The 23,474-nt window shown below is 40.9% G+C and overlaps 1 protein-coding gene across 1 annotated transcript in view; it reads left to right on the forward strand.

Moving 5' to 3' along the window:
• Positions 1–399: 399 nt before the first annotated feature.
• Positions 400–23,474, forward strand: part of LOC112254451 (ankyrin repeat and SAM domain-containing protein 1A) — a 44,744-nt gene continuing 21,669 nt past the window's right edge. The window contains exons 1-3 of the mRNA XM_024427050.2: positions 400–580; positions 2,612–3,077; positions 10,119–10,188. Coding sequence (XP_024282818.1) covers positions 2,787–3,077; positions 10,119–10,188 — 361 coding nt within the window. The 5' untranslated portion in view covers positions 400–580; positions 2,612–2,786. The remainder of the gene's footprint in view (positions 581–2,611; positions 3,078–10,118; positions 10,189–23,474) is intronic.

A 23,474-nucleotide genomic window follows, 5' to 3' on the forward strand; every position in this document is an offset into this window, starting at 1 on the left:
AGAAATTAATATTTCTGTCATTCTCAACACTTTTGACCATGACTTTACATACCAGCCCTACCCAAAGGGAAGAGGTGGGCAGGCCAGGGACTTGGCTGGCTGAGAGCACTACAGGGCAGGCGTACACAGTGCAGAGCAGCGGGCACTGCTGAATGCTAAGCACGCCTTAAAAGAGAGCCCTTTGTCAGAATCCACCCTTGATGAATAGACTGCTCAGCATTTGAGAGTGTGTGGGATCTGTACAGCATTCTTCTCAAGTCATCAAGTCTGTTTGTCCATTTTAACCATTGCAATGCCTAATGGAGCAAATATCATGACTAGAAAATATACTCTACTAATTCATGCAGGGGGCTTATCCAAGACCCAGTGGTACAGCTCACATTGTGGTGGAGGAATCGTCCCAGACAACCCTCCCTCTGAACAGGCAGGCACCCCAGCTGTCAGTCTGAATTAGGCCAGGCCTTAGATCCCCACCACGAATCAGGACAGGACAGACTAAGTCCTCCGATAGGGAGTCAGAGTACAGGCGAAGAACGGGACGGCAGCTCCTCTCAGGATACAGTCCAGACAAAGTTTGCAGGTATGGGAAAGCTTATGAATGGGGATTTCACATGGTCTTTTGAAAGCTATTACAGTTCCTGTAAGCAGCTGTTTTTTAATGAAGTACTAATTGTCAAATGACTTACTAACTGTCGCTATGTTTGATGAGTTTTAGAATAACAAGCACAGAGAGAGCATCCTTCTAGAACAGTAAAAAGCAGCTCGATTCTTGAAAAATGTGTAATCTGATTCTATTCTAGTGCCTTATTGGGATCATTTTCTTTCTTTCTTTCTCTCTCTCTTTCTCTCTTTCTCTTTTTCTTTCTTTCTCTCTTTCTCTTTCTCTCTCTCTTTCTCTTTCTCTCTCTCTCTTTCTCTTTCTTTCTCTCTCTTTCTTTCTTTCTTTCTTTCTTTCTTTCTTTCTCTTTCTCTCTCTCTCTCTCTCTCTCTCTCTTTTTCTTTCTTTTTCTTTCTTTCTTTCTTTCTTTCTTTCTTTCTTTCTCTTTCTTTCTTTCTCTTTCTCTTTCTTTCTCTTTCTTTCTTTCTCTCTTTCTTTCTCTCTCTTTCTTTCTCTCTCTCTCTTTCTTTCTTTCTTTCTTTCTTTCTCTCTTTCTTTCTTTCCTCTTTCTTTCTTTCTTTCTTTCTTTCTCTCTCTCTCTTTCTTTCTTTCTCTCTTTCTCTTTCTCTCTCTCTTTCTTTCTCTTTCTCTTTCTCTTTCTTTCTCTCTTTCTCTTTCTTTCTTTCTTTCTTTCTCTCTCTCTCTTTCTCTCTCTCTCTTTCTTTCTTTCTCTTTCTTTCTTTCTCTTTCTTTCTTTCTCTCTTTCTCTCTCTTTCTCTCTCTTTCTCTCTCTTTCTCTCTCTGTCTCTCTCTTTCTTACTATCATTTTGGGTTCCAAAAGTCCTCACAAGGACAGTAAAACAAGGAAGATTCTGACAAGGCTATTTTAGGCTTAGGGGTTAGGTTTAGGGTTAGGGTTCGAATTAGGGTTAGGGGATAGGTTTAGGGTTAGGAGTTAGGGTTAGGGTTAGCTTTAGTTTAAGGGTTATGGTTAGAGGTTAGGGAAAATAAGATTTTGAATGGGAATAAATGTTTTCTTGAGCACTTGGATAGTAAAACCAATGTGTGTGTGTGTGTGTGTTTATCACACACGTTTTGGGATTTTCCTCCTGTTTCTTCACTCTAGTGTCTACTTTCAGCCATACACTGAGAATACAAACATTAAGAACCATGACATAGACTGACCAGGTGGATATAAGTGAAAGTTATGATCCCTTACTGATGTCACTTGTTAAACCACTTTAATCAGTGTAGACGAAGGGGAGGAGACAGGTTAAATAAGGATTTTTAAGCCTTGACACAACTGAGTCATGGATTGTGTACAGTATGTGTGTCATTCAGAGGGTGATAAAAAGACTGCAACGCTGCTGGGTTTTTCTCGCTCAACAGTTTCCTGTGTGTATCAGGAATGGTCCACCACCTAAAGGACATCCAGCCACCTTGACACATATTTGGGAAGCATTGGAGTCAACATGGGCCAACATCCCTGTGGATTGCTTTCAACACCTTGTAGAGTCCATGCCCTGACGAATTGAGGCTGTTCTGAGGGCAAAAGGGGGTGCAACTCAATATTAGGAAAGTGTTCCTAATGTTTTGTAAACTCTGTGTATGTCCTGTCGGGAATAGTCTGTCTAGTAGCCATGTTTGTTTAAAATCCATTTGAACAATACTATGTTGGTTAAGAATAAGAAAGGAGGAAGAGAGAGAGCGAAAGCAAGCGAAAGACATTCAGGGAGGGGAAGGAAAACGTTAAAAAAAGTATCTTTGAGGCAGCAGTCACTAAGGGGAGGGCAGCCGGATACCACTAGTGGGTGGCGCCTGATGATTGTATCTGAGCCATGGACACACATAGCAGCAAGCCTCTCTTTTACATACTCCCTTCCCCTAAACAGGAATAGATGTACTTTTTTAAACAGGAATAGATTTTATATATTTTAAACAGGAATGGATGTAGTAGGCGGTTTTCTGTCACACAGTTTCTTACATCATCCCTTCTGTCTGGATTTTTCTCAGAATTCACCCAGAAAACAACAATTCGGCACAGACTGAGACTCCTGGATCCTACAGTGTTTTACAGCACTATCTACTCTTACCAGTGGCTGCTGGAATAGGAGGAGAAACTGCTGCCTGAGGCCTGAGAACAGGGAGGCTAAGATTCTAACACTGCCACACACGCAGCTCAACAGTCATGTCAGCCTCCCTCCTGGACGCTGATCCCATCTATGCCACGGTTGTCCACACTGCCAAGGCCAAGGCATGGGAGTCACCAGGTGTCGTGTCTGTACCTCCAGTCAGGCTGAGGGCTCCGGTGGACCTGAAGCTGACCCGCAGCCTCTCCAAGTCAGACTCAGACCTGTTTGTGTCTTCCCTGAGTGAAGAGGATGGGGGTCTGAACGGCCACTGTGAGTCTGTGACCAACTGCAGCTCTGGGAAAAAACGGATGGAGAGATCGCCCTCCTTCGCCTCAGAGTGGGATGAGGTAATACTCTGGGCTCTCTGGGTGGGAGAAGATGCAGGGATTGGCACTGGGAGAGTTAATGCATAGACAGGCTACCAATTGAGCTTTTTAACTCCTATAGGGGCTCGGGGGAAAGGAGGGGGGGTATTGTAATGAGGGATAAAGAGAGGAAGGAAGAAGAGTGAGAGGCAGGAGGGGAAGGGGCAGCAGTGGCGCTGACTTTACCTATACAGTCACTGCAGAATGCCTGCAGGCAAGTGCTGAATGCATGAGTGGCCTGATCACTCCCACCGATACCCCATAGCAGCCCTGGCACAAAAGGCTAATTGGGCTTGGAATGTCACTCCAGATACAGCCAGACTGCTTCCCAGAGGTCAGCCCGTGCATGGTTCAATGTCTCCCCTGTTCCCACTGGTTCTCCTGCTCTCTGGAAGGCTAATACAGGACAGAGCCCCAGCCTCAGCGCTTACTGTATGTATACAGATTCCATCCTGGTCTAAAGATGCATTGTGCTGAACTCTAGTCTAGATAGAGGTTATTGCCTCTTTTGGCTCAGCAGTGTCTCCCCCCGTGGCCATTCCCCCTGTTATTCCCTAGTTCCCCGGCCCTCTCTCTGCTCTCCCCTCTATTCTCTGCTCCCTGACAATACTGTTTACTCAGGCCCTGCTGGGTGGGGTGTCCTGTTCTCAAGGGCATCCTGTTTTGCAGCTGCCCCCCGTGTGTCTGTTTCTCATGTAGATTTTAGGGATTCATTTGGAGCAGGATGGGGGGGGGAGGCAGGGACAAATACTTACTCAGACATACTCATAAGGAGCTTAACAACGGCCCGTCCCACTCAGACAGTCCAGAGCCCGGCTCTATTACACACACACACACACACACACACACACACACACACACACACACACACACTGTTCATAATTTTCTGAAGTCATTTACCGGTATATTTGTAATTTCTTGTCATTAGCCTAACCTATGCTTGTCCCAATTATTTGATTTGATGCAAGGGTTATATTGAGGGCATTTAAGCATAAGAGTGGTCCTCCATGTGGGAAAGCACTCTAGCAAGCAAGGGATCATCACACGGTATGCTAATGACAGGTTTGATGACATCAATTATCAACAGCTTTACATCTTGAGCACATTTGTTAAATTCTTTAAAGGAACAAGTGTCCAAACCAGACCTGTTAAAGATTGCATATCTCCATACCTCCACTCATTAGTAATGCTTTGAACATCTCCATTCATTAGTGACACTTTGAATATCTTTGTGGTTGTATGATTGTGGTTGTAGTGTGTGTTTGCTCGTGCGTGCATATAAGTGTGTTGTGGCATGCTCTCGTCCATTTCCCTCATTGTGTTAACATTGCTCTAGTCTATTGGGGCGCTGGCTGAAAATAATTTCAGCTTGGAAAGACTAACATGTTCAGCACATATGCTGGTTTATGTCCTTCCATAATTCATGTGGCTAGCTGGGGCAGAGATCTATTTATAATATCTAGTTTGACAAACTCACCTGACAGATTGGGTCTGCATTGGCTCCCCCAGCGAAACACATCCACCTATGTCCCCATCCCACTGCGCCAGACTGACAGAGAGCAGGCTGTGTCGGGCATGTGAGCAAATATGCTTGATTGAACATCTGATTAAAAGTCTCTCCTCTCGTCATCTAGGCATGGAACCAATGGGCAGTTCAACTGTGAACATAGTCCATAGGTGAAACAGGCATGGCAATGAGATCCATAAAAAAACTCCCGTCTTTGAGGTGCCCTCTTGGTTCCACCATCAGTCTATTAGTCTGTACTGTGGCCTGTGCTGCATTAGTGATCCTGTTACATACCAATCTGGCTTAACCCCTGCCTCATATTACCTCCTGATGGCTAAACTTCACCGTTCATTTGTAATACACACTTCAGTTAAAAAGTTTGGGGTCACTTAGAAATGTACTTATTTTTTAAAGAAAAGCACATTTTTTGTCCATTTAAAATAACATCAACTTAATCAATTTGATTTAATGGACAAAAAAATGCTTTTCTTTCAAAAACAAGGACATTTCTAAGTGACCTCAAACTTTTGAACTGTAGTGTACCTGCAATGAAAATTCAATACTTATGGGCCACACATTCTTATTGTGCCTAGATACTGAGAAAGGCAGGAGAAAAGTTCCATAAAGAGCTGCTGCTATTCAATCTGGCAAAGGGATTTACAGTCCAGGCTCCTAATTGCTAATTGGTAAAGTAGTTTAATGGCTATCCAGCTCAAAGCTTATAGCTGACAGTGATTCGTCATGATCTACACAGATGGGTATATAATTAACCAATTAACTTTTGTTCATATGGGGACTTAGCTAAATTAATAGCTGTGGCTTGACTGTCTTAAACGAGTTGAATTCCCATTAAAAATAATGTGGATACTATACATTACTATACAGATTTAATCCTAAGCGATAGACCCATGAGAGGCCCTGGTTAGGGTAAGCTTCCCAACAGGTCTTCTCACTGGGTCCTTGATGTGGGTAACAGAACAGTGTGACAGCAGCAGAGATTGAAGTGCCCACTAAGAGGATTAGCATATAGATCCCACCTGAATACAGTCTGATCACTTTTAAGAGGAGCACAATTGATTTAACAGAGTCCATCAGCAGGCCCTTGACTTCATAACTGTGCTATAATATTTATAATGTAATATATTTCTTTGTGGTCACCATTAGAGGTCGACCGATTATGATTTTTCAACGCCGATACCGGTACCGGTATTGGAGGATCAAAAAAAGCCGATAGCGATTAATCTGCCGATTATTTATTTTTTATTTGTAATAATGACAATTACAACAATACTGAATGAACACTTATTTTAACTTAATATAATACATAAATAAAAATCTATTTAGCCTCAAATAAATAATGAAACATGTTCAATTTGGTTTAAATAATGCAAAAACAAAGGGTTGGAGAAGTAAAAGTGCAATATGTACCATGTAAAAAAGCTAACGTTTGAGTTCCTTGCTCAGAACATGAGAACATATGAAAGTTGGTGGTTCCTTTTAACATGAGACTTCAATATTCCAAGGTAAGATGTTTTAGGTTGTAGTTAATATAGTATTTATAGGACTATTTCTCTCTATACCATTTGTATTTCATATACCTTTGACTATTGGATGTTCTTATAGGCACTATAGTATTGCCAGTGTAACAGTATAGCTTCCGTCCCTCTCCCCGCCCCTACCTGGGCTCAAACCAGGAACACGTCGACAACAGCCACACTCGAAGCAGCGTTACCCATCTCTCCACAAAAGCCGCGGCCCTTGCAGAGCAAGGGGAATAACTCCTCCAAGTCTCAGAGTGAGTGACGTTTGAAACGCTATTAGCGCGCACCCCGCTAACTAGCTAGCCATTTCACATCGGTTACACCAGCCATTAGGCTGATAGGCTTGAAGTCATAAACAGAGCTGTGCTTGCGAAGAGCTGCTGGAAAAACAGACGAAAGTGCTGTTTGAATGAATGCTTACGAGCCTGCTGCTGCCTAACATCGCTCAGTCAGACTGCTCTATCAAATCATAGACTTAATTATAACATAACACAGAAATACGAGCCTTTGGTCATTAATATGGTCGAATCCCGGAAACTATCATTTCGAAAACAAAACGTTAATTCTTTCAGTGAAATATGGAACCATTCCGTATTTTATCTAACGGGTGGCATCCATAAGTCTAAATATTCTTGTTACATTGCACAACCTTCAATGTTATGTCATAATTACGTAAAATTCTGGCAAATTAATTCGCAATGAGCCAGGCCGCCCAAACTGTTGCATATACCCTGACTCTGCGTGCAAGGAACGCAAGAGAAGTGGCACAATTTCACCTGGTTAATATTGCTTGCTAACCTGGATTTCTTTTAGCTAAATACGCAGGTTTAAAACTATATACTTCTGTGTATTGATTTTAAGAAAGGCATTGGTGTTTATGGTTAAGTACAGTCATCCAACGATTGTGCTTTTTTCGCAAATGTGCTTTTGTTAAATCATCCCCCAGCGTTGCATCGATTATATGCAATGCAGGACATGCTAGATAAACTAGTAATATCATCAACCATGTGTAGTTAACTAGTGATTATCATTTTTTTTGTTTTTTGTTTGTTGAATTTGACCCCTTTTTCTCCCAATTTCGTGGTATCCAATTGTTTTAGTAGCTACTATCTTGTCTCATCGCTACAACTCCCGTACGGGCTCGGGAGAGACGAAGGTTGAAAGTCATGTGTCCTCCGATACACAACCCAACCAAGCCGCACTGCTTCTTAACACAGCACCATCCAACCCGGAAGCCAGCTGCACCAATGTGTCGGAGGAAACACCGTGCACCTGGCAACCTTGGTTAGCGCGCACTGCGCCCAGCCCGCCACAGGAGTCGCTGGTGCACGATGAGACAAGGATTTCCCTACCGGCCAAACCCTCCCTAACCCGGGCGACGCTAGGCCAATTGTGCGTTGCCCCACGGACCTCCCGGTCGCGGCCGGTTACGACAGAGCCTGGGCACGAACCTAGAGTCTCTGGTGGCACAGCTGGCGCTGCAGTACAGCGCCCTTAACCCCTGCGCCACCCGGGAGGCCAACTAGTGATTATGATTGATTGATTGATTGTTTTTTATAAGATAATTTTAATGCTAGCTAGCAACTTACCTTGGCTTCTACTGCATTCGAGTAACAGGCAGGCTCCTCGTGGAATGCAATGAGAGGCAGGCGGTTAGAACGTTGGACTAGTTAACTGTAAGGTTGCAAGACTGGATCCTCCGAGCTGACCATGTGAAAATCTGTCGTTCTGCCCCTGAACAAGGCAGTTAACCCACCGTTCCTAGGCCGTCATTGAAAATAAGAATGTGTTCTTAACTGACTTGCCTAGTTAAATAAAGGTATACAAAAATAAGAATCGGCAAAATCGGCGCCCAAAAATACCAATGTTGTTATGAAAACTTGAAATCAGCCCTATTTAATCTGCCATTACGATTAATTGGTCGACCTCTAGTCACCATACTTGATTATTCCCACTCATTGTAAGACAATTCACAATTCAGTTTGAAAAATCATCTATTATGTTATGCGTTATGATAGCTACATTGACTAGTTTTTTGTACACATATTCCACCGATTTGTTCTCAACTGATGTCCTGCACATCTGGAAAGAGTGATGATGTGGGACAATTATGTAGCCTTAATTCTATTACTCTCGGGCTGAAATAATCTACCTCTTCAATTGTAATGAGATGGAATTCCTGAAAAAGCTGCTTTTGGGCCGAAATAAGGTGCACTATGGGCAATGTGGTGCTGTTATGTGTGTGACAGAATGTATCTGGGTTAATTCAAAGTGGAATATGTAAGGTTTGTATCGCTGTAGGGAGCTGCCATGCTTCCCACGTGTCTGACTTCTAAATGAATCAAGGCTTTTCCTGAGTGTTTATGCCACTAGCAAAGTGCATAGGACTTCTCAAATACTAAATATTGCATCAAATAGCCCTTTATTTGTCTCCAGTGTAATTAGTGAAAGCAAATTCAGATTTTCATCCTCTTATAGTTGTATACAATACAGATTTAATCACAGGATAGCACTGTATTATGGCATTAGCTACCACTTGAACAGTTAGTGTACAGTTAGCTCCCTCCATGGCTCTGAGAAGCTCTCTTCCCATAATCCCAGTCTGTCTAGAGGAAAGGGTGCTGGAGAATGTCACACCAGTTCTCACACACAAATACAAGGCTAAACTGTGCAATATTACTGCAATATTCTTCTTGACATTGCTTTTAAGATACATTATGATCCTTTCTTTTCCAAGAGAGAAGAGGTCTTAGGTCCATAATCTGCTGTATTGTTCTGTGTTAAGCCCCAGGCAGACTTGTTGTTTCTCTCTGTATACTGCATGTTTTCCCTTTCTGTTCAGAGAAGGGGCAGAGAGCCTTATTTAATCTCATAAAGGTCATTTTGCAGAGATCTATTTGGCCTGCCACTTTTCCCTGTGCTTCGTGCACACAAGATTCAAACGCTTAAATTGTGAGTGACCCTATTATCCCGCTGTGTTTTTGCTGAGTGGTGGAGGGAGTGTGAATGACCATTAAAACGCTACCAACATTTTTGTGTAAATGCTGACCAGACCGCTTGCGCACATACATCCGCGCGCGCATGATGATTTTGTCCACCCACACCAGACACGATCAGGGCACGCAGGTTGGAATATCAAAATTAACACTGAACCAACTATATACATTTGGTGCAGGTTGAAAAGCATTAAACATTTATGGCAATTTAGCTAGCTTGCTGTTGCTAGCTAATTTGTCCTGGGATATAAACATTGGGTTGTTATTTCACCTGAAATGCACAAGGCCCTCTCCTCCGACAATTAATCTACAGATAAAAGGGTAAACTGAGTTTGTTTCTAGTAATCTCTCCTTTAGGATTTTTCTTCTTCATTGGACTTTGTATGGCAGTTGGCAACCAAGTTTAAGGTGCATTACCACCACAAACAGGAGTGTGGACCTCAGTACATTTTTCAATCACCCATGTGGGAATATGCTCATAAAAAACAATGAGGAGATGGGTGAGGCGGGACTTGCAGCACGTCAAGCGTCACAAATAGAAACAAGTTCTATTTTAGCGCCTGGCTATGTAGACATTTGTTGACGCACATGAGCAGTGTGGGAGAAATGATTGAATAACATGTTTGTGTACATTTATTTTGCAATGCTCGCACACGCGACACAAGCGGTGTGGTCAGCATGTTACTCTTAAACAACCCTCCTCCATCTTCAGCCCTCCTCCTCAGTCAGCCTCCATGTTCAATCAACATTACACTGTCTGTAAACATACAGACACAAGATGTATGAGCAAATGTTGAAGCTTATTAATCAAGGATTTGGCCTGTCTTAAGAAATGTTAGCATTAAAGGATAAGGTTACAGACTCTGAAAATATACTATATTACATTTATTTGTGTTATGGAAATGATGAATATGTTTAATAGTGCTATTGTTGAATCTTAGGGAAACCATATCTGGTTTGTTCTGCTCCTCCTCCTCAGATTGACAAGATAATGAACCTGATTGGAGCAGGCATCGAATCGTCCAATGACAAGCAGTGCATATCCCCAGGTAAATGTTATTTATTTGTATTGTCTTGAATACCTTCATGTAGGTAAATGCTGCAGTAAGCTGTATGTCAGCCTTGTGATAGAATGTTCTGGTAAAGGGTTAACCTTCATTACAGGTAGAATGTGTCTTCGATGTGTCTTCGACTAACAGCCAACAACCCTATTATCTAAGACATAAATGATAGCCGGTGGGAATTGTGGTGGAGTACTCCACCAAGGTAGTGGCAGTGCTGGCAACACTGGCTGTAACCCTTTGGGGGATGGTCACATTCTGACAATCAGGGAGGGGGCAGAATACTGTGGCCTTGGCCTCACAGCATCATAATGGTCTGACTGCACAGGGGGTGCCGGGGAAAAAGGGTCTCCACAGGGGACCACCGTGAGTGTGTGTTTTGGGGAAGGGGGGTATCCAATCTCCATCAGCCAGGAATATACATTGGCTTATCAAATCTTCCCATCCCTGCTCAATTTTGGTACGCCTCTCAAACAACTACAATGGTATATGCATTCACATAGCAAGTCTACTCTTGAGCTAGGCTCTGGGGATGAAACAACTGTTTGTGTATGTGTGTGCATGAGGGCCTGTGTGAGTGTGTAGGTGGGGGTATTGGTGGAAGGGGAGAGGTGTAGATGTGTATGTGTGGATGGGGCATGTGCTTGTATGCATCAAACAGATGTTTCTATAGAGTAATGATGTTAGGGACCATACAGGATGGAATCACAAGCTGTAATATAAAATAATAATTTCTGCATGCCTAAATGTTGATTTTCTACTGCTTGTCCTTGATAAAGATAACAATCCTTTGTAGGAAGTGCCTACATTATTATTTTTCAATTGTGGGAAGGAATTAATGTATGCGTATAAAAAATAAATAATTACATATAGTATAACCGAGGCGAAAAGGTTAGACATGCTTATGGCTACTAACCTGGTTTTGTTCTGTAAGTGGCACTTTGTTCTCTTTTCAAGTGTCCCAACCTCTTAAGGACCCTAGGATCTATGTGTACGGGGGTGGTCTGTCAGTCACAGGGACAACATCTCTACTTGGGAAGGTTTTTGCGGGAGGGAAATTGTAGGATAACTAGAGCCAGTTGGGGCTACAGTATGTTTAGCAGGGCATCTATCATGGTACAGCTACATGGATAACAGACAGGTATTGATACTGGTGGCACTGGTAGGTATGGATAAGTATCACAAAATGGTGACTAGGATAGTGGTAAGTTTGTCAAATAGAGTCCAACATGGTAATTGGTGAATTGAGTATAGCAAGCTATAATTCCAATGGTTTGGCGATAATAGGGAAAGAAGAGCAGTTTTTACATGGTTAAAGGAAAAGGATTACGTTATTTATTGTTTACAGGAAATGTATCATTCGGTACATTCTGATGAAGTGGCTTGGGAAAAAAGTGAGATGGTCAAATCTATTTCTGTCACGGTGCTAAGGAATTCAAAAGGTGATAGAATTCTTATAAAAAAACATCTAGATCTTGAGGTGCAATCTGTTAAACTAGATCCAAAAGGAAGACAGATTGCTTTGAATGTACTACTTAAAGATAAAAAGTTATGGCCAATAAATCTATATGGACCGAATAATGACGATTCAAAATATTTATAATAATCAAATTAGTCTCCAAGATACAAATAACTCTATTGTAATGATAGGGGACTACAACACATTTTTAAGTACGTAAATAGACCATAAAGGCTATCATACTACCAACTATCACCCTCTAGCGCTCAAAGAGATTATGATAATTATGGATACGTTGGAATTGACGGCTATTTGGAGGCTCAAAAAATCGGATCTCATAAGATATACTTGGAGGAGACTTAATCAAGCTAGTCGGATTGATAATTTTCTCGTATCCTTTTCTATGGTGCCAAAAGTGAAAAAGGTATTGATTAAGAATTGAATGTGATCAGATCATCAACATATCCCTCCATATACAGTTGAAGTCGGATGTTTACATACACTTAGGTTGGAGTCTCCCTCCACAAATTCGTGTTAACAAACAATAGTTTTGGCAAGTCGGTTAGGACATCTACTTTGGGCATGACACAAGTAATTTTTCCAACAATTGTTTACAGACAGATTATTTCACTTATAATTCACTGTATCACAATTCCAGTGGGTCAAAAGTTTACATATACTAAATTGACTGTGCCTTTAAACAGCTTGGACAATTCCCGAAAATTATGGCATGGCTTTAGAAGCTTCTAGGCTAATTGACATCATTTGAGTCAATTGGAGGTGTACCTGTGGATGTATTTCAAGGCCTACCTTCAAACTCAGTGCCTCTTTGCATGACATCATGGAAAAATCCAAATAAATCAGTCAAGACCTCAGAAAAAAACATTGTAGACCTCCACAAGTCGGGTTCATCCTTGGCAACAATTTTCAAATGTCTGAAGGTACCACATTCATCTGTACAAACAATAGTACACAAGTATAAACACCATGGGAACACACAGCCATCATACTGCTCAGGTAGGAGACGCATTCTGTCTCCTAGAGATGAACGTATTTTGGTGCGAAAAGTGCAAATCAATCCCAGAACAACAGCAAAGGACCATATGAAGATGCTGGAGGAAACGGGTACAAAAGTATCTATATCCACAGTAAAACCAGTCCTATATCGACATAACCTGAAAGGCCGATCAGCAAGGAAGAAGCCACTGCTCCAAAACAGCCACAAAAAAGCCAGACTATGGTTTGCAACTGCACATGGGGACAAAGATCATACTTTTTGGAGAAATGTCCTCTAGTCTGATGAAACAAAAATAGAACTGTTTGGCGATAATGACCATGGTTATGTTTGGTGGAAAAAGGGGGAGGCATGCAAGCCAAAGAATACCATCCCAACCATGAAGAACAGGGGTAGCAGCATCATGTTGTGGGGGTGCTTTGCTACAGGAGGGACTGGTGCACTTCACAAAATTGATGGCATCATGAGACAGGAAAATTATCTGGATATATTGAAGCAACATCTCAAGACATCAGTCAGGATGTTAAAGCTTGGGCGAAAATGGGTCTTCCATTTGGACAATGACCCCAAGCATACTTCCAAAGTTCTGGCAAAATGGCTTAAGGACAGCAAAGTCAAGGTATTGGAGTGGCCATCACAAAGCCCTGACCTCAATCCTATAGAAAATTTGTGGGCAGAACTGAAAAAGCTTATGAAAGCAAGGAGGCCTACAAACCTGACTCAGTTACACCAGCTCTGTCAGGAGGAATGGGCCAAGATTCACCCAACTTATTGTGGGAAGCTTGTTGAAGGCTACCCAAAACGTTTGACCCAACTTAAACAATTTAAAGGCAATGCTACCAAATACTAATTGAGTGTATGTACACTTCTGACCCACTGGGAATGTGATGAAAGAAATAAAAGCTGAAATAAATCATTCTCTCTACTATTATTCTGACATTTCACATTCTTAAAATTAAAGTGGTGATCCTAACTGACCTAAGACAGGGAATTTTTTACTCAGATTAAATGTCAGGAATTGTGAAAAACTGAGTTTAAATGTATTTGGTTAAGGTGTATGTAAACTTCTAACTTCAACTGTAACAATGACAAACTTTCCGTGAGGACAGGGATATTGGAAATTTAACCAGGGATTATTGACTGACACTACTTTCTTACCAAAAACGAAGGAATTTATAACATACTTTTTGTTGAACAATACAGGTTCAGGGGACCCACTTATCATATGGGATGCCTTTAAGTGTGCCTTTAGAGGCCATTCAATTCAACTTTCATCCCAAAAACAAAAATGTTATCGGTCAATGGAGAAAAGACTTACAACAGAAATTGAAAATCTAACATTACACATCAATGGTGTAGATAAATGTAATACATAAGCACTACATAATCTAGATGCGAAACAAAACGAGTTTGAGGAATTTATTCAGGAAAGAAAGGTTTCATCTTCATAAAAAAACTGAGCAAATTGGATGGAGAACTGCAAAAAAGTTTTTTCTAAACCTTCAATATAGAAACACAGCCAAAAAAGATCCTACACATTTTTTTTTTGCAAACGATGGAGAAATCTTTATCTCACCAACAGAGATTTTTTTTAATGAGGAAGTACAATTTTTTAAACAATTGTTATTTTGTCAAGTTCCTTCAACCTCACTTGACGATGAGTTTTGTGATATCCTTCTCCCCCCAAAAATAGATTAAACTATCTGCAACAGAACAAATGTATTGTTGTAAAGTATTAATTGCACGTGACGAGCTACGGTTGGCAATTGATTTCTATCAGACGGGGAAAACCCCTGGTCTTGATTGCATTCCAATAGAGATATGTACAACTTCTTATGAACTACTGACATATCCATGACTATCATGTTTTAATTACTCATATATAAATGGCAGACTGTCGGACACACAAACAGAGGGACTGATTTTTTTCTCCTACTGAAGCAGGAGCCAGGGGGGCAATACAAAGACCCCGTCTCATAAAAAAATTGGAGGCCCCTTCAATGTTGCGAAGCAAAACCATTGGCAACACGTATTGCTCATAGAATAAAAAAGGTCCTACCAGTTATGTACAACAATTCATCACGATCAGTTGGGATTCTTAAAAGGAAGATATAGTGGAGACAACATTAGACAACTACTAGAAATAATGAAAGACAATGAGAGTGCAGGGCAACCAGGTACAGTATAATCTTTATGGCAGATTTTGAGAAAGCCTTTGATACAGTATGTCTAGAATCTGTTTACAAGTGCCTGGATTTTTCAACTTTGGAGAATCTTTAATAAAATGTGTTAAAGTAATGTACAACAACCCTATATGTAAAATAATAAATAATGGTTACTTCTTTGATAACTTTGAATTGTCAAGAAGTATAAAACAAGGTTGCCCTTTGTCGCCATACCTATTTATTATGGCCATTGGACTGTTAGCTAATGATAACATTAAAGGGCTAAACATGTTTGGATTACAGACAAAAGTATCAATGTACTCCGATGATTCAAGTTTTCTCTTGAGTCCTCAATCTTCAACCTTGAAGGGCCTCATTAAGGAACTGGATCATTTCTCCAGTTTCTCTGGACTAAAGCCCAACTATGATAAGTGTACTATATTAAGGATTTGGTCTCTAAAAGATGCCATGTGGTCTCCCGATTAAATGGGTGAATGGTAAAGTCGATATGCTTGGTGTACATATCCTGGAAAGTTGAGCGAAGTTGCAACAATACATTTTGATAGAAAACTTTACAAAATAGATAGAATCTTGAAAATGTGGTGAGGGAAACACCTATCCATTTACATGAAGATTACCCTGATTAATTCTCTAGTGATATCACAGTTTACATGTTTCTTCATGGCTCTAATGACTCCGGGAGAGTTATTTTCAAACCATGCGAGAACAAAAATACTTCACTTATTTGGAAAGGCAAACCAGATGATGTTAAACGAGCATATTTACATAATGAAAAGGAGTTCTGATAGTAAGGCTTTAAATCTCTCTCAGAAAGCCTCCATTATACCAAAATTGTTTCTAAATCCAAACTGGTTTTCGACTAAGAGAGGCCCATCCATTGTTTAAGATTGGGCTCTTTGCCTTTTTGCAGATGAAAACTTTACATTTTAGGTGGATTGACAATGATCCCTGTTTAATGTATCGTCCTTTTAAAAAGAAGTCATACAGAGTTGGGTACAATTTCAATTTCATCCTCCAGAAATGGCATATCTAATATTACAGCTAATAATATGGCTAAACTCCAATGTACTGATAGAAAAAATATATACCCTACCGTTCAAAGGTTTGGGGTTACTTAGAGATGTCCTTGTTTTTTTAAAGAAAAGCAAATTTTTTTGTCAATTATTTTTGTCAAAATAACATAAAATTCATTAGAAATACAGTGTAGACATTGTTAATGTTGTAAATGACTATTGTAGCTGGAAACTGCAGATGTTTTATGAACTATCTACATAGGCGTACAGGGGCCCATTATCAGCAACCATCACTCCTGTGTTCCAATGGTACGTTGTGTTAGCTAATCCAAGTTTTTATTTTAAAAGGCTAATTGATCATTAGAAAACCCTTTTGAAATTATGTTAGCACAGATGAAAACTGTTGTGCTGATTCAAGAAGTAATAAAACTGGCCTTCTTTAGACTAGTTGAGTATCTGGAGCATAAGCATATGTGGGTTCGATTACAGGCTCAAAATGGCCAGAAACAAAGCACTTTCTACGGAAACTCGTCAGTCTAGTCAGTCTATTATTGTTCTGAGAAATAAAGGCTATTCCATGCGAAAAATTGCCAAGAAACTGAAGATCTCTTATTACGCGGTGTACTAGTCCCTTCACAGAACAGGGCAAACTGAACCAGAATAGAAACAGGAGTGGGATGCCCAGGTGCACAACTGAGCAAGAGGACAAGTACATTAGATTGTCTAGTTTGAGAAACAGATGGTCCTCAGCTAATAGCTTCATTAAATAGTAACCCCAAACACCAGTCTTTCAGAAGAAAGGTCTTTATTTCTGGCCGTTTTGAGCCAGTTTTTTTCCTTCTTTAATCATAACAGCAGTTTTCAGCTATTCTAACATAACTGCAAAAGGGTTTACTAATGATCAATTAGCCTTTTAAAATGATAAACTTGGAGTAGCTAACACAACGTGTCATTGGAACACAGGAGTGATGGTTGCTGATAATGGGCCTCTGTACGCCTATGTAGATATTCCATAAAATATCTGCCGTTTCTAGGTTCAATAATAATTTACAACATTAACAACTTCTACACTATATTTCTGATCCATTTGATGTTATTTTAATGAACAAAAATTCAGATTTCTTTTCAAAAACAAGGACATTTCTAAGTGACCCCGAACTTTTGAACGGTATTGTATATACTGGGAAAAAATGTACAAGAAGGGTATAATATTTATGAAGAACATTGTAAACAAGGCCGGTATAATGATGTCACACAAGCAACTAACAACAGTGTATGAAGGTATAAGACACAATTCTAACCAACTCATCGCAGCTATTCCACAAAATTGGAAGAGACAATTACTTAAAGAAGAAATTAAAGAATTAGTCTTTCTGCCACCCATTAAAAGTCATAAAATGCTTAAAATGATTAGTATAAATTGAAAATGTATCAGTTTTACTTAAAGTCAAAATGTTTTACACCAATGTCGTATAAAATTCAAGTCGGGTCTATGAACTGATATATAAAACAACAATTGATTCATAAATCTGTTTGTTTCAATTTGAGCTATTATATAAAATACTTGCTCCAAAAAGAATGCTCAATATATGGGGCATTGAACAGTCAGCCTTGTGCAGACTCTACCATGTGGAAGCAGAGCATATTTTCTGATACTGTCCATCGGTAGCTTGCTTTTGGAGTCAGGTCCAGGAATGGTTGTTATGTCATAATATCAGGGCCCAGATGGACCTGCAAGCTGTATTCCTTATGGGATCTGAAAAAACACGATCAGTCAATGGGAAATATCATTATACTCTTGGTTAAAGTACTTATTTTCAGGGCAATATCTGTAAAAAAAAAATACAAATAGGGAGGTTCAGGACCATCGTAAGACATCACAGTGAAATGGAGGGATGTATTGCAAAAGGAAATTGCAAAATTGCATTAAACTGGGAGAGATGGGTTCATCTGTGGACATCGGAGTGTTGGAGTTAAGATCACAATGATTGGTGGATTGGCCGCAGTGTGTGAAAATCCAGAACTTGAAAAAAAGGAAATGAAGAATATATATATATGTATTTATGTACCTTAAATGTGAGCGAAAATAGCTGTAAGTAGCAGTAGAAGTATTGTTGTCCATTAGTTTTCTCCAATCAGGGTAGGGGTTGGTAGGGTTGGGGAGAAAAAAATAATAACTGTATTAATAATATTAATTATAATAATTTAATAATTTAAAAAATATATATATTGGGATTAGAAATGATGTAAACAATTAAATTGATAGTACCCACAATCTATCTGAAATATTAAAGCTGATCTACCCCCACACCCCCCAAAAAGTACTATAAAATAAAAAAAATTATATGACGTTTCCCCCATAAATCGAAACAATCCAATGTGTCATTAGTTGTGTGTGCAACTTATGTCATCTGTATGGGTTTTTTGTGGGGTGAAGTGTATTTCCACTTTAAAATAAATCTAATTTAAAACTCACTTGACTGTCATTTTTCCTGTGCTGTGTCTCAATAGTGGCTGAATTGATGCTCTGCTTCGTCGAGTCTGTCCTTCAGGCTGTGCTCAGGGGGAAGCCAACTGGCAATGGCTGAATTTGTTTAGATTACATTCCCAACTTGATATATGGTATCTCCCTTGCACAACAGCCTCCCTTAGATCCTTCTATAAGACTATTTACCTCAGTGAATTATGGGTCATTTTGCTTTGAGGATTTTTTGTCAAACTCATATTGATAATGACACTCTTTAGGCTTAATGTTGTAACATGTATTGTAGGTGGGCCTAATGTACAGTATCTTATGAATTAATTTGCAGAAATAGCTAGCTACCCACTGCATGCTGACTGTGCTGTGGTCTTTTTCATGACATCATACAGCACAGCTGCCTCCCTCTGACGATGTGTGCCCATTACACCGAACAGGCCTCAGTCATAACGTCCATAAATTATCCTTGACACATCATTTATTATCATTAGTCATAAAACTCACCAATTTAGTTTTTCCTCTCCTTCACTTAAAAATATGTATTGTATCCCAATTACTCGATACCACTGGATATTATTATAATTTCCTTTTCTTTTCAAACCTGAGGTTATTGTACTCTATGTAATGTGGCTGGAAAATACAGTAACTGATGTGTTTGTTGATGTAGATGGTGCTACTAGACTAGTTCTGTATTTACATTTGTCATACAGAGGACTTAGCAGGAGCCTGTCACAGATTTAGCTGAGTCATAGCTTGCTGATTTTATCTCCTGATTGTACTCAGGCTTATTACACTGTCATTGGAATTGGACCCAGGGAGAGAGGGGGAGAGAATGAGTGAGGGAGGGAGAAGCCAAATTGTCACTCTTCTACCCTCCCTTATCCCACCATTGTAAATTAGCTCAATTTTCCCACATTCCTTCCATCCCTCTCTCCCATTCCTCCCATCCCCCTCTCTCCATAGATCATTTCCCAGGGATGGCCTGAAGCCAAGTTGTGCTAATTAATTCTAAACTATACGATTTTTTAATATGAGACTGTGCCAAGTTGCCTCTAGAAACATCCCTGCAATTCCATGTGGCATTTTGAATGCTTAAGCATTGTGCTGTTTGCATTTGTGGTTTGAAGGTGCTTCAATTGTCTGTTACATGAGCATTGAGTAAATGAGCTTAAAAGGGAGCAGGGAAAGAGAGAGAGAGCTTTCCTAACAACACACAGGAGACATCCTGCAGCTCAGTTTGTGTATGCCATTCTTCTGGCGTTCAAAGGAATAGAGTCCGTCTTCCGTTCCCGTGAATTAATTCAACTCTGCGGCTCATTTTGGTAGAGTTGTTGATGTGTTGACAGGGAGCAAACATTCCTCTCACGCCGATAAAATAGACAGTGCTTCATCTAGGCAGTAGAGCGTTTACCTCTCCCTAAATAGGTCTGTCTGGTTTCCCTCTGAGCCAAGTCTAGACCTAGGTAGCTTTCTCTTTCCATATGCAAAAGCACACTAGCCCAAACTGGATGTCAAGACCCATTTACCAGGCTGAGCTGGTGACCCAGTTCCCCCTAACAGTAACAGGAGCGATGGAGTGACCCTCTGTCAGTCAGTAATTAGGCCCGCTGGTCCCTGGGAGGGGTTGTCGTCCCAAATGAATGGCTGTAATTGGGTGGTGAGGGCTGGTATTTTATACAGGCATTGTTTGAGTGATATAGTAAAGGAGCTGACATGGGTGAAGCTTGGGGGGAAGGGGGAAAGGAGAGGGGTCTGACTGAAACATAATGAGTGTTCTCCAATCTTTCCTATTTTTCATTACCATCTTATCTCCCCCACATGCACATTTCATCACCTTCACTATTCATCTTCTTCTGTGTGTCTCTTTTCTGTCTTCTCCTTTTCTCTCCCCCTCCCTTTCTCTCTATCTCAGAGTGTGTCTAATAGAAGGGCTGACTGTTCTTGATTATGAATTATAAGCGTTAGCTCTTGCTCGCTTGGATGTGTGGCCACAAAGACAGGGCCAAGATTCACAAAACACTTCTTAGGCAAAAACATAAGAGGCTTCTTAAGAAAAAAAATAGGCAGTTCATAAGATAGTTTGTAAGTGCATTCCTCCACAATATCTTAAGATTTCATGATTTTCTTACGAACCTCTCAAATATCTTCTTACAAACTTCTTAAATATCTTCTTAAGATGATTCTCGCTAGGCAACCAATTTAGCTAGCTTTTTAGCTAGCAATGGCAATGGTGTTAGCATATTTCGTTCTGAGATTACAATTCTAAAACATGCTCTTGAGTTTCAAATATTAATACTGAAACTTTCAGATGAAGTTTGTGAGTGAATTAAACAATTGCTTTCATTAGCTTATTTTCTCACTGCCCCGAGTTTATGACAAGGGTTTAGCTATCTTGGAATTAAAAACATTCCAAGAGCAAATCCAAGAGATTTCTTTTCAATCATCTAATTTCTTCCAAACATTTTGCTTAAGGAGAAACATAAGAAATAATGCAAGAACATTTCCAATAACCTTTTTGAGGAATAGAAACTTTGCTCAACTTTCTAAGTCAATAGTTAAGGAAAATATTGCAGTGAAGAAGAAGGTTTTGTGAATATGGGCCCTGACCTTTACCTGATCGTTAAGGCACAGCAATTGGGTCACAGCTGGCCAATTACGGCAGGAGCTCAATCGATTGCTCCTCACTTTGCTTCTGTAACCATCACTTCTCCTCCTCTGGCCAGCTGGCTGGGGATGTGATGTGTGAGGTGTTCACAGGCAGACTGAAAGCCTGAATAATTACTCTATGCCTGAAGCTGCATCCAGATAACACCAGTGATGGAAGCAGTAAGCAGCCCTGCGTAGGTGGGTGCTAATGCCTATTTGGACTTATGTCAATAGATGTCTATGTGCCCATTTGCATCGTCCTGTTGCATTTCTGTATGATTCCAGCAGTAATCTGACCTGTAAACGTCATGCATCAACTGTTTTATTTGTGATATGTGCTAACATGAAAACAGAAATTAATGAAATATGTCTCTCCTGTCATCTTGTAGAATGGGGGGTATCGAATGACAAGGACTTGAGAGTCACTATGTTTGACAGTATGAGAGTCACTCTGTTAAAGCACTGTGTGTATGCGTGTGCGCGTCCGTGCGAGTGTGTGCGCAGGTGTGTGTGTGCATGTGTGAGTGAGCGCTGCACTGACTTGAATATGTGTTGCCCCCAAGTCCTATCATCAAAGAGAAATGTAAATGAGTTAAAGCCAGCTGCTAATAAGCTAGCGCTTGAAAATGGTATTTTGTTTTAATATCCCTTGTTAAGCACTGGGAAGCCAAGCATCAAAATCACTGTCCATGTAAACTCACTGTCCATGTAAAAAAAGAAACGTCCCTTTTTTCAGGACCCTATCTTTCAAAGATAATTCGTAAAAATCAAAATAACTTCACAGATCTTCATTGTAAAGGGTTTAAACACTGTTTCCCATGCTTGTTCAATGAACCATAAACAATTAATGAACATGCACCTGTAGAACGGTTGTTAAGACACTAACAGCTTACAGACGGTAGGGAATTAAGTTGTGAAAACAGTTGTGAAAACTTAGGACACTAAAGAGGCCTTTCTACTGACTCTGGAAAAACACCAAAAGATGCCCAGAGTCGCTGCTCATCTGCGTGAACGTGCCATAGGCATGCTGCAAGGAGGCATGAGGACTGCAGATGTGGCTAGGGCAATAAATTGCTATGTCCGTACTGTGAGACGCAGTGTTACAGGGAGACAGGACGGACAGCTGATCGTCCTCACAGTGGCAGACCACGTGTAACAACACTTGCACAGGATCGGTACATCCGAACGTCACACCTGCAGGACAGGTATAGGATGGCAACAACAACTGCCTGAGGTACACCAGGAACGCACAATCCCTCCATCAGTGCTCAAACTGTCCACAATAGGCTGAGAGAGGCTGGACTGAGGGGTGTAGGCCTGTTGAAAGGCAGGTCCTCACCAGACATCACAGGCAACAATGTCGCTTATGGACACAAACCCACCGTCGCTGGAACAGATAGGACTGGCAAAAAGTGCTCTTCACTGAAGAGTCACGGTTTTGTCTCACCAGGGATGATGGTCGGATTCGCGTTTATCGTCGAAGGAATGAGAGTTACACCAAGGCCTGTACTCTGGAGCGGGATCAATTTGGAGCTGGAGGGTCCGTCATGGTCTGGGGCGGTGTGTCACAGCATCATCGGACTGAGCTTGTTGTCATTGCAGGGAACCTCAATGCTGTGCGTTACAGGAAAGACATCCTCCTCCCTCATGTGGTACCCTTCCTGCAGGCTCATCCTAACATTACCATCCAGCATGACAATGACACCAGCCATACTGCTCGTTCTGTGCGTGATTTGCTGCAAGACAGGAATGTCACTGTTCTGCCATGGCCAGCGAAGAGCCCGGATCTCAATCCCATTGAGCACGTCTGGGACCTGATGGATCGGAGGGTGAGGGCTAGGGCCATTCCCCCCAAGAAATGTCCGGGAACTTGCAGGTGCCTTGGTGGAAGAGTGGGGTAACTTCTCACAGCAAGATCTGGCAAATCTGGTGCAGTCCATGAGAAGGAGATGCACTGCAGTACTTAATGCAGCTGGTGGCCACACCAGATACTGACTGTTACCCCCCCTTTGTTCAGGGACACATTATTCAATTTCTGTTAGTCACATGTCTGTGGAACTTGTTCAGTTTATGTCTCAGTTGTTGAAACTTGTTATGTTCATACAAATATTCACACATGTTAAGTTTGCTGAAATTAAACGCAGTTGACAGTGAGAGGATGTTTCTTTTTCTGCTGAGTTTAGAACGGGAGAAGGGGAAAAACCTACATTACATATTTATTCCGTACAGAGGTCTGTGATCTGGGGCTCCCAGATCTGTTCCCTGCCTCTGATGGTGGTGTCCTTTCTGCACTAGCAAGATCAGAGGGCCTCTGTGCAATTCTAATCAGTGCAGAGGGTGGGAAGAGAGAGACTGTATGGTAGAGGTAAAGTAGAGTGACATAGACTGTGGTAGAGGGAGAAGGAGGGTAAGAGTGGCTGTGAGCAAGAGGAGAGAGGCTATGAGTAGAGGGAGAGGGAGGGTGAAAGAGAGCGAG

The sequence above is a fragment of the Oncorhynchus tshawytscha genome, linkage group LG07 (assembly GCF_018296145.1).
Source record: "Oncorhynchus tshawytscha isolate Ot180627B linkage group LG07, Otsh_v2.0, whole genome shotgun sequence".
NCBI classification, from domain to species: domain Eukaryota; kingdom Metazoa; phylum Chordata; class Actinopteri; order Salmoniformes; family Salmonidae; genus Oncorhynchus; species Oncorhynchus tshawytscha.